The sequence below is a fragment of the Panthera tigris genome, chromosome B2 (genome assembly GCF_018350195.1).
Source record: "Panthera tigris isolate Pti1 chromosome B2, P.tigris_Pti1_mat1.1, whole genome shotgun sequence".
NCBI classification, from domain to species: domain Eukaryota; kingdom Metazoa; phylum Chordata; class Mammalia; order Carnivora; family Felidae; genus Panthera; species Panthera tigris.
In genome coordinates, this window is record NC_056664.1 from 4414309 (window position 1) to 4435748 (window position 21440).

The following is a 21440-nucleotide window of genomic DNA, read 5'->3' on the forward strand; positions in this document are numbered from 1 at the left end:
GCATGGGCGCCGAGCTGTCAATAGTGACAGTCTCGTCATGGTTTGGTGATGGCATTGCGAGGAATTGTGACCTTTTTATTCATGCTTTGCGGTATCTTCTAAGTCTCTGCCGTAAACTGACAGTGCGTTGATGATCATCAGAAGGTTTCTACGAAACGGATTAGAAGCAGAGAGTGGTAACATCGTGGGCCCGCACTCTGCTTGATGATCTCTGGACAGCTTCAGGCATCGGCACAGGAAACAGGGACTCCTGGAAAAATGTTCCCCTTTGAAAAGTCACCTTGGCGCCTAAATCTAAATGTCTGCACGTGAAATCACGGGGCTTGCACAAACCACCCCAATTTGAAATCATTCTTAGAGTAACTGTGTGGTCAGCATGGGTATGACATCACCAAGGGACCACTGCGCTCTACCCGTGACATATTCGGTAAGAACCCGCAATGGCCCAGCGCCAGGGACACGGCAACGCATGAGGCAAAGCCCTGACCTTCCAGAAGCTCCGGGCTAGGACACAATCAACACACCGTGGGAAACATGCTAAAACAGGAATTTGCCAAGGGCTATGGGACAGAGAGGGAGGAGAATCTGACTGCGTGGGGTGTGACTGAGAGAAGGCTTCAAGGAGAAAGTGAGACACAAGCTCAATCTTGAGCGGGAGCAGGAATTCACCAGCTCTGTGGGTGCGGACACCGGGGTTGAAAGCACGTGACAACATGTGACACAGCAAGATGCTGCGGATGATGCCGATGATGGTGGTACAGGCCCCTGTGCCCTCTGTATGTGTATTAACTTACTTGGTGTCCCCGCCTCTGATGAGGTAGCTACGCTTAATTCCATCTCACAAAAGACGTAAGTGAGGAACCAGGCCCTTCGAAGACCTGTTCGTGTTAAGTGAAAAAATCAGGCCCCCCAGGCCCCCTGCTTGAGAACTGACACTCAGGCCCTCCGCATACTGCCCTCGAAAGACAGTGATACGTTCAAGAAACGCCAAGTTTTTTGGGGCGCCTGGGTGGCTCAGTCGGTTAAGCGTCCAGCTTCGGCTCAGGTCATGATCGCACGGTTCGTGAGTTCGAGCCCCGTGTCGGGCTCTGTCCTATCCCTGTGGAACCCACTTCGGATCCCCTGTCCCATTCTCTCTGCCCCTCCCCTGCTCATGCTCTCTCTCTCTCAACAATAAACATTAAAAAATATATATGTTAAAAAAAAAGAAATGGCACATTGTTCAATTCAAGAAACTGTCATTAAACACGACCGTGGCCCAGGCACTGTGCCAGGCGCCGGAGACATGGAGATAAGAGGGGACAGGGTAGCCCCTTTCTAGGAGGGGAACACAGCATTTATATAGTAATGTCGGATGCAGAAGTAATAACGCGATCAATCGTGTGTTGTAGAAGTAACACAAAGGAAAGAGCAATTCTACTGAGGTCACGGGAATAGGGATACGTCTCAGAAGAGACAGTCACAAATGAGTGTTTTATTAAAAAAAAAAAAAAAAAAAAAAAGCTGAAGCTCTCCAAGAATTTAAGGTGATGTGTGAGAGAATAGAAAATACACATATATTGGTCTCTGCCCCATTCCTGGCACAGAGCCCCCTAAACCCTTGGAATTTCCTAAGTCATAAGAGCACCGGGGACATCTTTTGTTCTAATGGGGTGACCCTGGGTGGGATCCTGGACGGGGCTGGTCCCCACAGTGACCAAACCATGATTAGAAGCTTGAAATTTTTAAGTTCCTCCACCTCCCACCTCCAGGAAGAGCGCTGGAGACAGAGTTAGTCATTGATCACGTCAGTTCGAGGAAGCCTCCCTACAATGTCGACAGCACAGGTTCTGGGGACTTTCCAGGCTGGCGAACACATCCACACCAGGAGGGGGGAGCACCCCAGCTCCACAGACGCTCCTGGCTCAGGACCCTGTCAGACCTCGCCCAGTGTATCTCCTCACCGGGTTGCTCCTCTGTGTCCTTCATCATATCCTCTAAGAGACGAGTAAACATGAGTGCTTCCCTGAGTTCTGTGAGCCGCTCTAGCCAAGGAGTCAACCCCAAGGTGAGGTCTTTGGAACTTCCAGTAACCTAGGCTCGCAAATGGCGTCTGGAGGGGAATGGGAGCAATCTTGTGGGACTGAGCCCTTAATGTGCGGGCTCTGATGCAACCTCTGGGTAGATAGTGTCAGAACGCAGTTAAATTGTGGGTCCCCCAGCTGGTGTCACAGAGAATCGCTTGGTGTGACTGAAAACCTCCACGCATCTGGTGACCAGAAGCGTCAGAAGGGAAGTGCTTGGTGCGAGTGGTCAAGGAGGCAAACGGGAAAGAGAGATACGAGATACGAAGGAGGGCAAAGGCAGGTTTCCCTGTATAGGAAGAGAGAGAGACTTTGCAAGCAGAAGACAAAGCAGGTACAAAGGCACAACGCCTGCAGCAGTATTTCGAGTATTACAGGGGTGCTAATGTGGAAACGTTAAGAGAACGGGCAGGATTTGCTGAGCAACTGGATCCCCGAGAGGACGGTAAGTGGGGTCAGAAGAGAACCCGGCAAAGGAAAGGCAATTTCCAGAGCAGGGGAGAGGGGGTAGAGTTACAGTGTGACTGGGCGGAGACCATCCATCTGACAGCAGGTTTTTAAGGGGGCGGGGGCAGGGGAAGCAGAGGGGAAGGCTGAAGTTCTCCCAAGGATGAATCGAGAAAACACAACCAGCCGCCTCTGGGAATGTGAGGCCGGAGGCAGCCCAGGAAGCAGCACTCCCTGGCTGAAAGTGAAGAAGTTATAAAGACCGTATTTCAAAATGATTCTCTACTCTGAAAGCATTTCGCCTTAGACAATGAGCACTCCAATTACACAATTTCTTTATCTTGTAACAGAGAACTGCGATACCTATGCGGGTACATAACTGAGTAAGAGTTCTAACTTTGGAAAGGTAGCATGGTGTAGCAGAAATATCACAGACATACAACAAATAAGATATACTGTACCTTTAGGTGACAATGAGGTTTTAGATAAATTTAAATGCTTTAATCCCTTTGGGAGTTTGGCAAATTGAATACTTAAAGAGGATACACCTGAGAAAGGAAAAAAAAAGATTATTAACATTTTCAAGTTCTCAGAATTGCACTCGTTTTATAAGGACTAAAAATTAACCTAAACTTGATTCCAATTTAAGTGGAATCATTCTTTCTAACATCAGACTTTATTTTCCAATTATCTACTATCACACATCCTTTTTTTTTTTCATCCTACCGAAAGGATAGGAAAAAAGGAAGACCGTTTAATTAAGCATAACAATATCAAAACTTTACCATTAGAGATGTGTTTCTTTGAACTGAAGTGTTACCCTCTTCTCTATAGTCCTATTTCAAATGCAAATACTCAGGAAGAGTGATATAATTGCTTCTTTTTAACCTGTGTCTTAATGAGTTGATCACTCCTCTGGGTGAGCACATGCGTGCTACTTAATTATTGTCAAGAAAATGGTATAATGTTAACTATTCAGATAACAGCTTCACTTTTAGCACACGGATTCCAATACTTAATTAGCTTCTAGCTAACAACCGCAGACAAAGCATCTGAGTGTGTTTATCTTCTTAAAGGTGGGCTTTGTAACTTGAAAATTCACAGTATTAAAAACCAGATAGCCTCTAAATTGAAAGACCAGACCGGGAAATGGTGAACGCTAGTTCATCCATTCAAGGATTGCAATGACGACAGACTTTCCCTGGGAGGAGTAAGTGATACGTGACTCTATGTCCTTCCTATAGATCTTTCAACCAACTTCCTGCTACATGTGAGTTATCACCTTCCCAGGGGCATGTCCCTGGGAAGGTTCCTGAAACAATATTAACCATACGGTCTCCTAGACTAATTCTCAAATTCCATGCGCTGATAAGGAAATACCAGGCTCGTGGCTGCCCTATTATATAACCCCAAATTCTCTACACATTTTATCAAAGTTTATCAAGAAATAACTACTGTAGAAATAATCTAAAGGTCATGCAGCTTGACTAAGCGTCTAGACAGGTGTCTCGCCAAGGATGGTGGGAGTTCTGAGAGCCCGAATTTACCTCCCCATAGCATTTCCCAAATAAGTTTGAAAATCACTGGATTGGGGTGCCTGGGTGGCTCAGTCAGTTAAGCGGCCGACTTCGGCTCAGGTCATGATCTCTCGCTCCGTGAGTTCGAGCCCCGCGTCGGGGTCTGTGCTGATGGCTCAGAGCCTGGAGCCTGTTTCAGATTCTGTGTCTCCCTCTCTCTGACCCTCCCCCGTTCATGCTCTGTCTCGGTCTCAAAAATAAATAAACATTAAAAAAAAAATTAAAAAAAAAAGAAAATCACTGGATTAAATTATGTCAAACAGGTCTTTTTTTTTAATGTGAATATTTTTAGAGATTTGAATATGCTAATTCATATTGTTAATTACAAAGAGGGAGCAGGCTATTTAGTTGACACTTTCTTGTAAAAGAATGTATCACTTATAAGTTAACTGGGATAGAGGGAAAAGGGAATCATTTTATTATTTTTTTAAAGTTTGAGCGAGACAAAAACAGCATGAGCAGGGGAGGGGCAGAGAGGGAGAAAGACAGAGAATCCCAAGCAAGTTCCACACTGTCAGTGAGCCAAAAGCAAGAGTCTGACACTTAACCAACTGAGCCACCCAAGTGCCCCACGGGAGTCACTTTAAAAGTGTAATTAATCCAAAGGAAGAAAAGGAGAAAAAAATAACAAAGATAAAAAGGGGAAAAAAGAAAACAGACATATTATAGATTGCCATACAGAAAAATCAATAATTACAATCAATGTAAATGTACTAAATACGCAAAACAAGCAAAAAATTGATTATCTAAATAAAAATATCAGATGCTTTTTTAAAAAAAATTGTTTTAATGTTTATTTTTGAGAGAGAGAAAGACAGAGAGAGAGAGAGAGAGAGTGCAAGCAGGGGAGGGGCAGAGAGAGAGGGAGACACAGAAACCGAAGCAGGCTCTAGGCTCTGAGCTGTCAGCACAGAGCCCGACGCAGGGCTTGAACTCATGAACCATGAGATCATGACCTGAGCCAAAGTCGGACACTTAACCGACTGAGCAACCCAGGCACCGCTCAGATGCCTTCAAGAAACAGAAATACAGTACGTGTATTCAGAAGTGAACCTAGAAGCATATAAAATGATATATGCTGCAAATGCTAACCAAAAGAAAACTAGTATATCTGCAATAATAAAAGGCAAATTAGATTTGAAGAGGCATAGACACAATTGAAACATTTCACTAATAAAGAAGATGTAATAATTTCAAATCTGTACGGTCTGAAGAACACAGTCTCAAAACGTATAAAGTAAATCTAATGGTAACAACAGGAGAATACATAATCATAAACACGCATATATGTGTGTGTGTGCCATACCTCACAACAACGGGAGAGTTTTAAACACATCTCTGTAGATGATAAAATGGACACAAAAAGGGTTTATAAAGACACAGATGGTGTCGAGAACACAATCAAAAAAGACGTATATTTAAAACACTGCACCTAACAACGGTAGGATACATTTCTTCAAAGTCCACGTGGAGCCTTTATTTACCAAAAGTGACAATATCCTGAGCTCAACAAATAATACAGAGGATGTTCCTTAACTACTGTGAAATCACAAAGCATATTCTCCAAGTGCTACCACTATTGGGAATTAACATAGGAATTACAGCAAAAAGATAATTAGAAAAATCCCCAAATAATTAGACCTTAAGCAATATATTTCCAAATAACAAACGAGCGTCCCCCCCCAAAAAAGATTTCCAAATTCTTTTCCAAAAATGGAAATCTTAAAAATATTTTGATTTAAAATTTTTAAAACTATGATATCAACATTTTAGGGATACAATTAAAGCCATGCTTAGAGTAAAACTTATACTCCTAAATACTTATGTTAATAATAATAATAATAATAATAATAAAGCTGGAAACTAATTATCTAAGTATCCCTCTCAAGATATTTGGATTAAAAAAAAGCAAACTAATCCCCATTTCATCCCCAAAAACAGGACAAAAAAGGGTAGGAAAGGGAAGAAATCTATTAAATAGAAAGCAGACATAAAATAAGTGAATTTAACAAATCCTGTTCTTCAAAAAAAACCAATAACATTAATAAGCCCCATCAAGACTGGTTTAAAAAAAAAAAAAGGAGAAAGAGAAGGATCAAACCATCAAACTGAGAAATGGAAAAAAGAAAAAAAATACCAGTAGAGATTCTACAGACATTGCAAATATAACTAAAGGATGTTAAATTTTTTCTGTAGGTCAAAAATGTATTGTTTTAGAAGAAATGGACAAATTTGTCACGAAAAAAACAATTTACCAAAACTTACATAAGGCGAAATACTCTCAATACTCTTTATCGATTCAAAAAAATAAATGCATGATTAAAAACCTCTCCATAGGGGCGCCTGGGTGGCTCAGTCGGTTAAGCGGCCGACTTCGGCTCAGGTCATGATCTCGTGATCCGTGAGTTCCAGCCCCACGTCAGGCTCTGTGCTGACAGCTCAGAGCCTGGAGCCTGCTTCGGATTCTGTGTCTCCCTCTCTCTCTGACCCTCCCCCGTTCATGCTCTGTCTCTGTCTCAAAAATAAATAAACATTAAAAAAAAAAATTTAAAAAAAAATTTAAAAACCTCTCCACAAAGAAAAGCAAAAGTTGCCAAATATAAAAAAAATGTATATTATATAATGCTATATTTATGAAGTTCAAGAAGAAATAAAGCGAACCTATCCTATCATAACAGAAGTCAGAATCAGAGCCATCTTTTCCGGGTGGTAGAGGGCAAAACACCAGGGAAGCTTGTGAAGCACGAGTAACGTTCCACGTCTCATTCTTGGTAGTGGTTCCTGCAGAGTGCTCACTTTGTAAAAACTCATTAAGATGTAAACTTGTGATCTGTGGACTTCTGTGAACGTACGTTAGGCGTCAGTGAAAAAATTTACTTCAAAATTTAGGCATGGAAGGTAAGAAGGGAGGAGAAAACGTAGATGACCACGGGTATGGCAATGTCTCTTTAGATACGACCCCAACGGCACATTCCATGAAAGACCTAACTGACAAGCTAGACTTCGTTAAAATTAAGAAGTTCTGTCCTGCAAAAGGCAATGCCAAGAGAATGAGAAGGCAAGCCACAGAATGGGAGCAAATGTTTGCAAGGACCGTTATCCAAAATACACAGAGCTCTCAAAAGTCAACAATGATAAACAAACCACTTACAAATGCGCCAGAGACCCGAACGGAACCCTCACCAAAGAAGTTACAGAAATGGCAAATAAGCATATGAAGAGACGCTCCACACGCTAAGTCATCAAGGAAATGCAGAGTAAAGTAACAATGAGATACCACTACCCAACTATTAGAACGGATTAAAATCCTTAGAGGCTCATCGACTGTCACAACTGTGCCACTCTGACGGGACGCTGATAACTAGGGAAGCTATGCATGTGCAGCCAGCGGGGGGGGGGGGGGGGGGGGGGGTGGTGGAGGGGCGCAGGAAGGATATGGGAAATCTCTGTACCTTCCTCTCAATTCTGCTGAGAACCTAAAACTGCTCTAAAAACAAAAAATCTTTTTGAAAAATTAGGTATGGAATCCGGAAAGATACCAGATACTCACTTTTAAATTATGATAAGACTTATCACTGCCCTACCCATGACCAATTCTCTTATATACTTTTGTAAGCAGGTGCTACCCAGCAAAGCATATGCTAGGACAATGGTTTAAAAAGAAAACAACCCAAACCCATATCCCATGTCTTCAAATTAGGCTGAAAAATATGTTAGATCAATGTTAAAACCTACCATTCAGCTTCCAATTTGCGGTGCTCAGGTTGACTTTTGAGTTGTTTTCCTTTGCTGAGAAAATGACCATTTTCTACATTTTCACTAATTTCTTTTGTGTCAGACATGCCTGCTACATCACAGAAAACCACACATGCATGTAACTAGACACAAGGCCGGAATAGAGCAATTATTTTACACCACTGGTGACACCACCCATGTGTTCATTCCTTAATCAACAACTATCTTCCAAAAAGGAAAGAAGAAAAAAAGGAGTAAACAGCCCAGCCATATCTTTCTCTGGAAATTGAACGACCACACCGTAAGTAACGGAAGTAATAAAAAGTGAAGCTCCTGAATTAGAATAAAGGTGAGTAAAAGTCATGCTTGATAATTTACTTAAAAGAAAAAAGCAGGACGAGAAACCTGGGTGGCTCAGTCGGTTAAGCGTCCGACTTTGCCCCGTGTCGGGCTCTGTGCTGACAGCTCGGAGCTGGAGCCTGCTCTGGATTCTGTGTCTCTGTCTCTCTCTCTCTGCCCCTCCCCAGCTCACACTCTGTCTTTCTCAAGAATAAATAAAACATCAAAAAAAATTTTTTTTTAATTTTTTTAATTAAAAAAAAAAGAAAAGAAAGCAGGAAAAAGGTGAATAGGAAAACAAGTGGACTAACGATGCAGAAACAGGACAGTCTGTTTCAAGTAGTTTTTATCAAATTTCAGACTAAGCTACCAGCTTCTTTCTTTCTCGACAAAATATTTTGTTTTAATGTGCTAGGCATCCGTAAGTCATAAATATGTTACATCTCTTCTTTAAAGAAATGCCCTTGCTAACTGCAAACGGAATAAAAGGTATAAATGGGGTCAGTACTGTTCATTTTTGTTTAAATACAAGAATGAAATTGAGTTTTTATTGCAGGAGAACTGACATACATACAACACACAACATCCTATCGGTCCCGGGTATACATCATAGAGATTCAATACTTTTACCGATCTTTGAGAAAAGGTAACAACAGATTATCACACGAAGGATCCTCTTTCTTCCCGGCAGGCTTCAGAAACAGTCTCGGCAACATGAATAAAATGAGGGTGGCTGGCGGCCAAAATCTCAAGAAAAACAAAAAAATTAACCTGCCTGGTACTTTTCTGAAGCCGCTTATTCAACAGTGCCAGGGAACAAACTGATCATCGAGAAAACATTTCCCCACAAACAAAGGAGAGAAAAGACGTTTCAATTTTTGGCCAGAACTATTCCATCCTCTCCCCAAAATAAAGCAAAACACAGCGTTCAGAGCTGTGAATTAAAACAGAATTTATCTCTAAAAGCTTTTTATTTGGAGACTTCATGAAATGGATTGCCCTTCTTGTGATTTTTTTTTTTTTAAGCACGTGTCAAATTTAGAAAGAAAAACGGTCTAATTTTTATGGATTACCCTTCTCGTGACTTTTTTTTAAGTGTGTGTCAGATTTAGAAGGAAAAACGGTCTAATTTTTACTTCTCCTTTCCAAACAAAACTATTTTGGCTTCCTCCGCTTCAAAATATGTATGCCTAATAAAAAAAGTAATTATGAAATGTTCAGTGTTATCATCTGCCATCTGATGTTATTAACTTACAAAGACAGGAAATTAAATGTGACGCGACACATTTAACCTATTAATCACGCATGAATTTAAAAACCTATGACAAGGCCATACAGAATTCTAACACTTGGATATCCTAGAATCCGAAGGGTGCACCTGGTAGACGAAAAGGTTGAAGGAGGTCCTTGTTAAATGAAAACACCAATAGGAGCAGTTTAACAAAATCCCCCACGTGGAGTTCTAGCAAAGGATATGGATAAACAGAAGACCTCGTTCTTGTCTGTCAGAAAGCATGTAGATTTGAACGCTGGAGACCAGAAACACTAAGATAAGTGAATAAGCAAAATACAGGCCAACATTTCCATTTCAAAAATAAGGCGGAGGAAAAGAAAAGTTCAAGAACTAGGAATACAGGAAGAAAAGACCAGTGGGAAAAATGGAGTCAGTGTACTGAACTTTCGAACACCCGAAAATCCAAAGGTGGGCGGTGTTTAAAACCTTGCTTCACCTTGTGTAACCTTAAAAATATCAACTAAATATGGCTGACATCACGAATCTCAAGAAAAGTCCCTTCTGCTGGGTAGGTGTTGCACACAAACCTGATATCTTGAAATATTAGCGTGATTCAGAAAATTTACTGCCATGCTATGGAATAAGCCAATGTTTTCCAAGAAGCACACATAAAATTCTTTCCTTCCGCTTCCCAGGGAAATCACCTGGACGGCCACATCAGAAAATCACCATCACGGGATTAGAGACTGACTGGCCGCTTGCTCGGCTGATATTCTGGAAATCCTAGACCAGAGCCTCGCCGACTAGTATCAGGTATGACTCCACGAGCTTTGTCCAAACCATGTAAACACAAGATTTCCTCATTTATAAAAAGAGGCTAATAATATTTGTACGATTTTACTCCACGAGGCTATTTTATGAATCAAAGGAGGCAGGGAGGGCAAACATTTATTGAGTGCCCAGTATGTAACAGGCCATCCTTCTCCCTTTGTGTGGATTATCTCACTTAATCCTGAGAACACCTTTAAGTGGTAGGTACTGTTAATATTTTCAAGATGAAGACACTAAAGATATGTGTATCATGACGAGCACTAAGGGACAGAATTCCTGAATCACTATACTGTGCCCCTGAAACTAACAGAACACTGTACGTTAGCTATACTAGAATTAAAATTTCAAAAAAATAAAACAAAGACGAGGAACCTGAGACACGGCAGTTAAGTAACTTGTCCAAGGAAACTCGGCTAGGAAGTGGCAAAGCCCAGAAATGAACCCATGTATTTTGATTCCAGAACCCACTGGTACACACTGAGAGATATGCAAGATGGAAAGCACCAAAAAATAGAAGCGGCGATTCTAGAATCTGTATGCGAAAGATCAAACCAGGGCCACCACCAGATGGTCAGAGAGGGGGGAAAAAAAATCTGGGTACTTCAGGTCAACATTTCCAAAAGAAAAACATTCTGAGACAGGATTCAAGATCATCTTTAAACAAAATAATCCAATTTAGAACAAAGTGAGGGGAGGAAAGGGATAGACATTCCTGACGAGGCGGAGACCATAAAAACGAGGGTTGCTGGGAGGGACAAGCAGGAAGAACAGAACACGGAGTCTGTAACAACTAAGGAAGTCAGGCGTGTGGAATGAGCCAAGAGAGGAGAGCTGCATTCTCCAAAACTACTCAACTTTGATCCAAAGAGTAATGTCAGATCCAAAGGGTTAGTCACGAGGAAATGACCCAGGACACCGTGGCTCAGACGCTGGGTCAGCCCCGGGACTTATCAGGCAAAGTTGATCAAGTTGAGCCGGGGCACAGATTCTTCAGCCTTTTCTACCATGACTCACATAAAGGAACAGATCTGACATCTCAAGGAAGGAACCTCATACAAAAATAAACACACACACATGTAGTAGAAAACTAAAACAGAAGTTTCTCCGGACGAATGCACTCTGATATTTTCTATTCTGTTCTAGTCCTTCCTCTTCTTTTTTTCAAACGCAGGTCATGAGCTATCGGGTTGATTTCATGGCCTGCTAGCGGGTCTTGACCTCCAGTCTGCAAACACACCGGGACAGAAGGTCAAGAGCAAAGCTGGGGAACCGCCCCGACCCTGCATCCACAGTAAGAGCTCGTACACGTGCGTGTGGTCTGCTCACTGCTGTGTGTGTCCTCCACACAGAGAGACAGCACGGGACCCAGCACCCAAAAAGCAATGCACATACACACACACACCCCAGCTTACTGATTCATACCCTACCCTCCTCCGCCACAAGCCCCTTAACAAGAGAAGTCCGTCTGTCCTTCATACATAAGTATGACCCAAGGAGACTGAGCAGTAAATAACAGGAATTTGTAGCATCCACATTCATATCACAAAGCGAAGAGCCGAACTTTCTGAGAGTTTCCAAATGAGTCCCGGAGTGGATGGCCCAGGTACCAAATCAAATTCCATTTGGTGTTAAAATTCCTCAGACTTCTGGGCCGCTAAACTGTCTTTTCTTTGTGTTTCCTTGGTCTCTTGTATACACTACACACTCCAATTATAAATTCCTCCCCCCCCCCACGCTTTTTATTGTTTTCGAACATAAAATACCATCACTGAACAGCTCAGAAACAAAAAAGCCGGAAATATTTTGCCTGGACGGAAGCTCGTATAAATATTTGACACTTAGTTGGATTCCTGGTGGGATTTCCATCCGTGAGCAGAAAAACTACCCATCATCTTCAGATACTTAGCCTGAATAAAGAGAAAAGTACACGGAATTTGTGTTCAGGAGGCTCCGCCCCCAGAGTGGAGGCAGGAAATATAGATGCTGGCCGTTGTCCAAGAACACTGGCAAGTACATCAGTGAATGAATCTAGAACGGGCCAAAACAAGGGACGTCTCAGCTTGAGAGAACATTCTCAAGAGTGTCAAAAACTGAGCCTACGTGAGCAGAAACCATGCTGGCGAGTCAGTACGTGTGCACAAAGTTGAGGGGAACATCCTTGGAATGACGTGTGACTTGAGCTCCTGTGAATGAACCGCAGGTAGATGGAAAGACCCAGAAATCAGGGCTCAGAGGTAGGAATGTGGCGGACAGAAGCCCAGAAACATCATCTTTGAGCGTGTGGTCTGGTAGAAAAGAAGTCTCTGCGAACATGGCCACGATTTTTCAAAGCAACTGAAAAACTGCAGAAGAGAATTAAGATGAAATGAAATCAAATGCAATTTAAAGGAAGGGCTAATCGACAGAGGTTGTCCAAGGTCTTCAGAGGACAAGGGGCAGGGACGAGAAGGAAGCAGGTGGAGGAGAAGTGTCCGCGTGTAATTAGGATGTGCCACAATGACTGAGCGCTACCGGAAAAGTTGAAACCGAAGACGGGGGTCCGATGGGTAAAATCGTAGCTGAGGGGTAAGCCGTCCAGGAGGGTTCGCGGCAGCAAAGGAGACCCTGGGCCTCCCTGGCATTCTTCCTCCGAAGCCCGCAGCTCACTGTATGTGGTCTTTTGGGTCCGGCTCCTTTCACCCGACGTAAGGTTTCTGAGGTTCAACCACACGGGAGCAGGAATCAGCCCCTCACCCGCCTCCACCGCTGGGCCGCGTGCCACGGTCCAGACGCCCACGATGTGTCCACCTGCTTGTCCACGGCGGGCACGAGGGCGGCCTCCACCGTTGGGCTCGCACGGGGAACGTGGCGACAAGCGCTCCCGAGTCTGGGCGTGAACACGGGCTCCGTCTCTCTTCGGTGAGATCCAGGAGGGGAGTTGCCGGGTCATGTGGCCAATCTGTGTTTAGCGGTTTAAGAGACCGTCCGACCAGCGTGCCAAGGGGCTGCACCGTTTTACGTTCCCGCCCGTAAAGCGGGTTCTCCCGTTTCCCACGTCCTCTCCAACCCCCACTCTCATCAGAGTCCTTCTACTGGTTATGAAGTGCGGTCTCACTGTGGTTTGAACTGCATTTCCCCGGCACTAAGGGGTGTCCCTTCCCGGCCGACTGCGCTGTGGATTCACATCCTTAAGGACCTGCCCCCCGTCAACAACCTCCCTCCACTGACTTCCTCTTATCCCTGGATAAATATGGTTGGGTCCCACCCTCTCAAAAGCCAAACCAAAACAGCCATAACGGTCTATAAACGGTAACCGACACGTAAATTTACATCCACGTTTCCATTTCGTCATATTCATCATTTTCTAGCATTTCACTAACAGAGACAACATCTGTTTCTTCCTAAAGAAATTCCTATGCCCCAAAGAAACCCCTACTCCAGGGATACGCATCCATTATTTTCAGCTGTGGTTTACTCCATGAGGATGATTTCCATGTGATCTCGTTTTCTAATTCAGCCTCAAACTGCCTTTAGACGGACTACTTTAAATGCTAGGAAGTTACTCTTTATTTTTGGCTTGAATACCACATGAGTGGGTGTCCTTTTCAAGGAAGAACGATGTCTATATCGGGACCACAGGGCAGAATTGAGTGTCTAGATCCGTACTGTCAGCTCCGTTTAATAATTAATCCTCATCAAATATATAACATTACAAGATGAAAGGCTTTCATTCAGCAATGCTGGAAAACATTTGCAGCAGCTAATGAAAACAAAATACTCCCTCTAGAGATAAAGCTAATTCTTTTTAAACCCCACCCACCAATGTTCTCCTGCTGAGAATTCAAATACTTAAGTTTCACATTCTAAACCTGCCAAGTCTTCCCTCTGCCCACACAAACACTTCTAAAGAAGGCCAGTCCTTCATTTTCTTCCTGTCCTCACATTCAAGCCTGGTTAAATATTCAAAGATGTTTGTGGTAGACAGGATAGTAAGATGGTCCTCAAGATTCCTGTCCCCTGCTATGCATGCCCTGTACAATTTCCTCCAGTGTGTGGGGCAGACTAATGATATGACTGGGCCACTGATCAGTTGACTTTGAATTCATCGGAAGGGAGACTGTCCTGGGTGGGCCTGACCCAAGCAGGTGCTCCATGTACATTTTTTTTTTTGTACATTTTTTTATTTTTGAAAGACAGAGAGAGAGCACGAGTAGGGGAGGGACAGAGCGAAGGAGACACAGAATCGTAAGCAGGCTCCAGGCTCTGAGCCGTCAGCACAGAGCCTGATGCGGGGCTCGAACCCACAAACCGTGAGATCATGACCTGAGCCGAAGTCGGACGCCCAACCGACTGAGCCACCCAGACGCCCCTCAGATGCTCTGTTTAAAAGAAAGGCAGGCATCAAAGACATGTGCTCCCTACTGCCTCGAGCGCAAAGCAAACTGGCATGTTTTAAGAGAAGGCGTCGTGTAGCAAGGTTCCGGGTGCTGGGAGCGGTCCCCAATGAGAGCTAGCAAAAAAACAGTGACCTCTGTCCTCCCAACCCAAGAACGTTAATTCTGCCAACAACCAGTAAGCTTGGGCCCGTAAGGTCACGATCACAGCCGCACCTGACCACTTGATCTCAGCCTGTGATGCTGAGTGGACAGCCCAGCACACCTCTGCCCAGACTAGAACCCAAGGAAACTGTCAGGTAATACATCCGTGTCATTTTAAGCTGCCATGTTGCTGGCAATTTGTTATGTAGCCACAAAAAACTAATACAACAGTTTAAAAACAATAGCCTCCTTTCTGTCTGTGTCCCTTCAAAAGAAGTTAATCAGATAGTGGATTTTAGCACCAGTATCTTCATCAAAGGGTAGAGAAAATCTAGAAGCCGAACAAAGCCATCAGTAGAATCTGTTATGTAATTACAGCTGAGCTTGACCGCGTTCTTACGGTGTGGCTATTCAAACTCCCTAATTCTCTTACAATTCTGGCATCAGTGATCACAGGAATGCTACAGTACCTCGGTCTTCCAGCGGGTTGCCAGCAAGGTTAACTGTGTGGAGTCCTGAGTTGGGATTATGGGCTAAAGCGCTGGCCAGTTTTTGTGCAAAATCTCTGCAAGGAAACAAAACAGTTAGCTTACATAACACAAAATGTAAACCTGCTCAAATAAAACACTTAAAAGCTAGAAAAGTTAGAGTGAAATCTAAGAAAAGGAAATCCTTCTTTGCAATATTAACCTATAGACCATCTATGTGTTAACACCCGATCTATGTTACACAGGTCTATATTCCTCAATAGCGTATCTATAAAGCCATGGCCAAAATCTGGTTCATTCTGATTAGCCACAACCTCCTTCAAGAGCAAAAAGAAAAGAGGTAACTGCCCCCTTTAAAGACACATTCCAGGATGCTATGAATAGGACTACTCAGAGTCCCTTCATAACTTAAAAAAAAATCCTGAATTGGACCTACATTCCACGAAAGTTGCAACAGGCTATTCACTAGACCTTAATTCTCATTTCATGTAATGCTCACAATGCAAAACTGACTGCCCTGATTATTGAGTTGAAAGGCTACAGTTGCTAACACTATGTTGTAACAAAAATCAAAATCACTATTTTAGGTACGTCGTACTCAAAGTAACACACTAAGTGCCGTGAATATGAAACCTTCAGCCCTCCTCACTGAGGAGCAGTGGAGTCTTTGTTCTAGCTGATTCGAACTTCACATAAGCAGGCGTACTGACTAGTGAACCCCCACCTACTACTGAACAAGGCAAGTACGAATTTGGAAAGAGAGAGAAATGGCTAAAACACATCAAAGCAAAGCCATAAAATTATATTAAAGGTGTTACATAAAATTATACCACGAGTGATACTCATAAAAGCTGACACGTAGCATCCGTAACAGGAAAGATACTTTTCTAAGGACTTTACATGTATTAATTCATTTATCGTCACAACCGTAATTCTGTAAGGTAGACGCTATTGTTTTCTCCGTCTTAAAGATGAAGAAACTGAGGCAGAGAAGTGAGGCAATTCGCCCAAGGCCACGAGGCACCTGGCTCAGGGTCCCTCCTCTCACCCACCACACCGGGCTCCCTCCAGCGACACAACAATAAAAGAGGTTATAAAACCCTTGACCTTCGTGATGATGGGGAACACAGGGATGTGTTTGTTTGTTTGTTTGTTTGTTTGTTTTTAGAAGGGAAAGCACTACACTGTATATGTGAGCGGCCCAACCTTTTTTTAAAATCCAAGTATTAATTTTAAGGAAACAGCAGAAAGATTTTAAGCAATATACTCACATATTCTGGAAGATACTCACGTTCTAAGTCCAGCGTTTTCCAACACCAATTCTTCCAGCCGATTGGACCTACTCACCACCCTCAGTATCTGTTCACAGACATCAGTGGACTGAAACAGAAAGCATTCTTTGACCACGTCACGAAATCTAAGGGCAACCTCACTTTGCTGTGACACACCCACACAGATGCCAAGTTCTAATTAAATGAGCCATTTATTCGTGCGCCCGTTCACGCAACAAAACCTGACTGACCGTCTATTCCCACGCACCGTCACGTTCGAGGTCCAGGGGATTCAATGATATAAAGGACAAAAAGTTGCCGCCTTTCAGAGTGTACCATCCGGCAGGGCAATCAGACAAGAACACAGACAATTACGACAGACTAATTAAAAGGCCACTTGAGGGGCCCCTGGGTGGCTCAGTCGGTTGAGCGTCCCGACTTCGTCTCCGGTCACGATCTCCGGTTTGTGAGTTCGAGCCCCACGTCGGGCTCTGTGCTGACAGCTCGCTGGGAGCCTGGAGTCTGCTTCGGATTCTGTGTCTCCCTCTCTCTCTGCTCCCCCCCCCCCATGCCTGCTCGCTCTCTCTCTCTCTCTCGCAAAAAAAATAAATAAATGAACATTTAAAAATTTTTTTAAATAAAATAAAAGGTCATTTTAGTTGTGCTGGGGCCACTCAGAGGCGCATCCCAATTTTGGGACAACCAAAAGTAATTCCCAAAGAAAGTGATCTCCAGAAAGGATAACAAAAGACTATGTGGTGGCCATGATGGTAACAATATGATGTTCCCTTTACTGAGCTCTTGTCTTGTGCCAGGCCCTGAGCTAACCCTTTATGTGTGTGTCATTATAAAACTGTTAAGTCTCGTTATTCCCTTTTTACAGATAAGAAAGTTAAGGTTTAAAGGCATCATGTCCTTTAAAAGGGTGGCTGAATGAGCACTTGATAAACGTTTACTATTACGATGTTCCCACTAGCATTCTCTAAAATAAAGGGGGACACAACCCAATGAGAGTTTAGTAAATACTCCCTCGTGTAAATAAACATTAGATTTTTTAAAATTATGTAGTTGTGTTATGTATTTCTGTCAAAATATTTTAAGCGCTCAGATATAATATTAAATGAAATGCGGAATTATTATGAAATGTCTAATAAAGATCACAACCACTGAAACGGCTAATGTAAGCAGCACAGGGCTTGAAGGTGTCATGAAAAAATGAAAAGTTGTGTCCTGGCTGCAGAATTGTACCACATTTTTTTTCTTTTAAATTTTCACATGCTAATGTTTTTATATTTGTTTACGTTTAAGGCAGCTCCTGACTTTAAAATTATTTATACATTAAAAAGTCATTTTAAAATCTCCTTACAAGTTAGGGTCTATTTAAATCCCTTATGATGAAAGGAAGGAAGGAAGGAAGGAAGGAAGGAAGGAAGGAAGGAAGGAAGGAAGGAAGAAAAAGAAAAAGAGAAAAAGGAAGGGAGGGAGGGGGAGAGAGAGAAAGAGAGAGGGAGGGAGGGACTGAGGAAAGGAGTGGGAGGGAGGAAGGAGGGAGGGAGGGAAGGAGGCAGTTCTATGTGCTGTGGCATACTATAATCAAAGCAGTTTCTTTACCTCAAATATCACACAAATTTACAATTCTTTGATTTATCAGATCATATACATCCAAATGGATTAAGCATCACTAGAACAGTCTGAAATATAACAAAACTCACTAGTGAGCACCCTTTAGAAAACCCCACTTGGAAACACGCAAGTCCCACAGCATCTGAGGCATTTATAATTCTTCTGTGGTGTTTGAATCCATTGTGTCTACAATGTTACTTTCACATGGTCCCCGAGTTACTGATGTGTCCCACAGATTGACAAAGGAAGAGGAAAATTAATTCCCATTGACCGAATGCCTGCAATGTACATTATGCTGACGGTGGTGATTTTCAAAACGGTGGCCCCCCCGATCAGTGTAATTCTGTATCTTACAATATACAACCAGGTGAACAGATCTTACTTTGTGTTGGCATGATAAAAAGTGATTGCTTCGACAATGTTTTTGCAGGAATTATCCTAATTTCCAAAAACAATCTATGGTACCATTACCTTTCCAGGGCGACCTCACGAAGCATCCAGAAAAGCAATTTCCCAAAGCAGAGCTTTCATTTACCCATTGGGTATAATTACTGTAATAAAAATTTATTACAGAAAATGTACAAAAAGTATGCCCAACTTTTCTTTAGAATGCCAGTAGGGGAGAGGCATAACAAGTCATTTACGTCTACGTTAATTTTGTTACTTTTTACTAAGTGCCAAGTACGTGAAAAGAATTGTTTTCTATACTAAGAATATATGGGATGAAGTTTTTAAAGCGATACGCACATACACCCAAACCTAGATGGCAAGTAACATGTGACCATACTGCAGTGCTCTCCAGACGTCAACTGTCTGTTCAACCCTATGTTCACCGGTTTAGGGAGACAAAATTCTTAACAAATTAAGACAATGCCTCTCCAAGAGCTTGCATTTAGTTAAAACTCGAAAGTATACAGTAAGGGGCGCCTGGGTGGCTCAGTTAAGCGTCTGACTCTTGATTTCAGCCTAGGTCATGATCTCACAGTGGTGGGATCGAGCCCCACGTGGGGCTCCATGCTGAGCACAGAGCCTGCTGAAGATTCTCTCTTTCTCTCCCTCTCTCTCTTTCAAAAAAAAAAGAAAGGTATATAATAAAAACTAGGGCAATTGCTGTCGGGAACAATGGAACTAATGAGACATAAAAGGCATATGGAATTTTTATATCTAAAAGGAACTACGTACAACTGGCCCAACCACGCCATCTTTAAAAGATTTTAAAAGACCCCATGATGCTCGCCGACTTGCCTAAATTACAAAATCGGGCCTTGAGCAAGACCGCCAATCTACTGCGGTTTTAATCAGTGGAGAATGAGACAGAAACTTGGTCCTAATCGCAAATTTGGCGTATTAAAAAAAAAAATCCCTCCATCCTCCTGTTTAACTTAGGGAGAGGGATTACTACTGGAGTCATAAGATGAGCAGAAAGCGAATGTGACGTGTTTCTCTTGTGGTGCCCTGGCATAAGGGGCTTTTAGTGACCCAGGAGCAATCTTAACAACCCGGAGAATGTATACAACTTGAGAGAAAGTCACTCTTTTTTCCCAAGCATTTCCCGTTTTAAAAAGCCCAGGGGTTGGGGCGCCTGGATGTCTCAGTCGGTTGAGCGTCCGGCTCAGGTCATGATCTCGTAGTTCATGAGTTCGAGCCCCACGTCGGGCTCTGTGCTAACAGCTCAGAGCCTGGAGCCTGCTTTGGATTCTGTGTCTCCCTCTCTCTCTGCCCCTCCTCCACTCATGCTCTGTCTCTCTCTCAAAAATAAAAAAAAATTAAAAAATTAAAAAGAAATAAAATAAAAAGTCCAGAGGTGCTTGGGTGGTTCAGTGGGGTAAGCGTCCAGCTTCGGCTCAGGTCACGATCTTACGGTTCGTGAGGTCGAGCCCCACATCGGGCTCTGTGCTGGCGGTGTGGAGCCTGCTTGGTATTCTAGCTCTCTCCTCTCTCTCTGCCCCTTCTCCACTCACGCTTTCTCTCTTTCTCACAAAATAAATAAATAAACTTAAAAAAAAAAAAAGTCCAAAGAAAGTGGAATACTGTCGTCTCCTCCAATAAGCCACATATTAGAAAATGTTCTGAGACTGCATATCGCAAGACCCATCATAGGGGCAAGTGTCCGTTCTTTTTAACTTCGGGTGAAAAATCATGAAGAATTGCCATTCCTTTTGAAGACGGAAGGCTGATATCCCCAAGACCACTTTTCGTTTTAAAATACCGAATGTTAAAAATATACACATGTGTGTTTTTGCGCTTCAATCTTCATTAACGGAAAAGCCGTAAAGGGCAGCCCTCGCCTCCCTTCGCCATCCTTCCTTTCACCCCAGCACACCGGGGAGAAATCGTGACAGAAGGGCAGCACCACTGACCGGGACACATCCCTGTAACAGCGGGCTGGGACGATTTCCCAAAGTGGGTCTGCATCACCTCCTCAGAGCTCTCCTGTGCCCCATTCACCAACTTACAGGAATGTTTTCATGAGCCAGGTGAACTGACTCGGTAGAGAAGCATTGCTCTCACTGATCCCACAATCCCTGAACTAATCCGCTTCTCATTTCCCGATCGGCTCCCCTCACCGGTCTGTCACCGCCGCTGGCTCGGTCCTACGAATGGTCCCCATCCCAGCAAGCAGCAAGCAAGGAGAGGCTTCTGTCCCCCAGATCTGCCCTCCATCACGGCCTCTGGTCTGTTTCCCTGGGAGTTCAGCTGCCCCCCCCGCCCCCACCATCGCTAGCTCCATCACCACTGACCTCAGAATCTCCCCCTATTTAGCTGATACAGTTTCCAGAATTCACAGCCCCACACTCGTTCATTTCTCAGCCTCTTCGCTAGTCTGTGACAGCAGTAACAACAGTTAACAGTTTAAAAATGCCTGCAACAGGTCAGGTACTGTGTTCACATCTCTGTCCACGTTATTTACTCCTCTGAATAATCTGCAAATTAGCTACACACGTATGGCTACGCCCATTCATTCGTGGTCCAACCTAATTTGACATCTGTTCATTAAATCAATTTTTATGGGATAGCTATTAGGAGCCATATACTCTGATAAGCTCTGGATAGAGACGAATGAGACACGAGGTCCAAATAACTCTCAATAATAGGTACGCAGGAAGCTGAGGCCCTGGAACGTCCAGTGACTTAGCTAAGGTCACATGGCCTTGTCATGAGTCAGAATCTGAGACCCAGGTTTGTTTCTCAGCCCACACTCTTTCTATACCACGCCGGCTCTCCATGGACCCCAAATGAGTTCAGCCCAAGCTCGTGCTAATAATGCCTTTCAGCCCCTCACTCCCCAGGAAATTCAGAGAACAAGCAGCCTGT

The 21440-nt window shown here is 43.3% G+C and overlaps 1 protein-coding gene across 11 annotated transcripts in view; it reads right to left on the reverse strand.

Moving 5' to 3' along the window:
• Window positions 1-21440, reverse strand: part of CARMIL1 (capping protein regulator and myosin 1 linker 1) — a 310110-nt gene that overhangs the window by 132764 nt on the left and 155906 nt on the right. For all 11 annotated transcript variants that reach the window (XM_042985575.1, XM_042985582.1, XM_042985577.1 and 8 more), the window contains 3 exons: window positions 16523-16611; window positions 15214-15308; window positions 2972-3058 (listed from right to left, as the gene is read on the reverse strand). In XM_042985575.1, the coding sequence (XP_042841509.1) occupies window positions 2972-3058; window positions 15214-15308; window positions 16523-16611 (271 nt within the window). The remainder of the gene's footprint in view (window positions 1-2971; window positions 3059-15213; window positions 15309-16522; window positions 16612-21440) is intronic.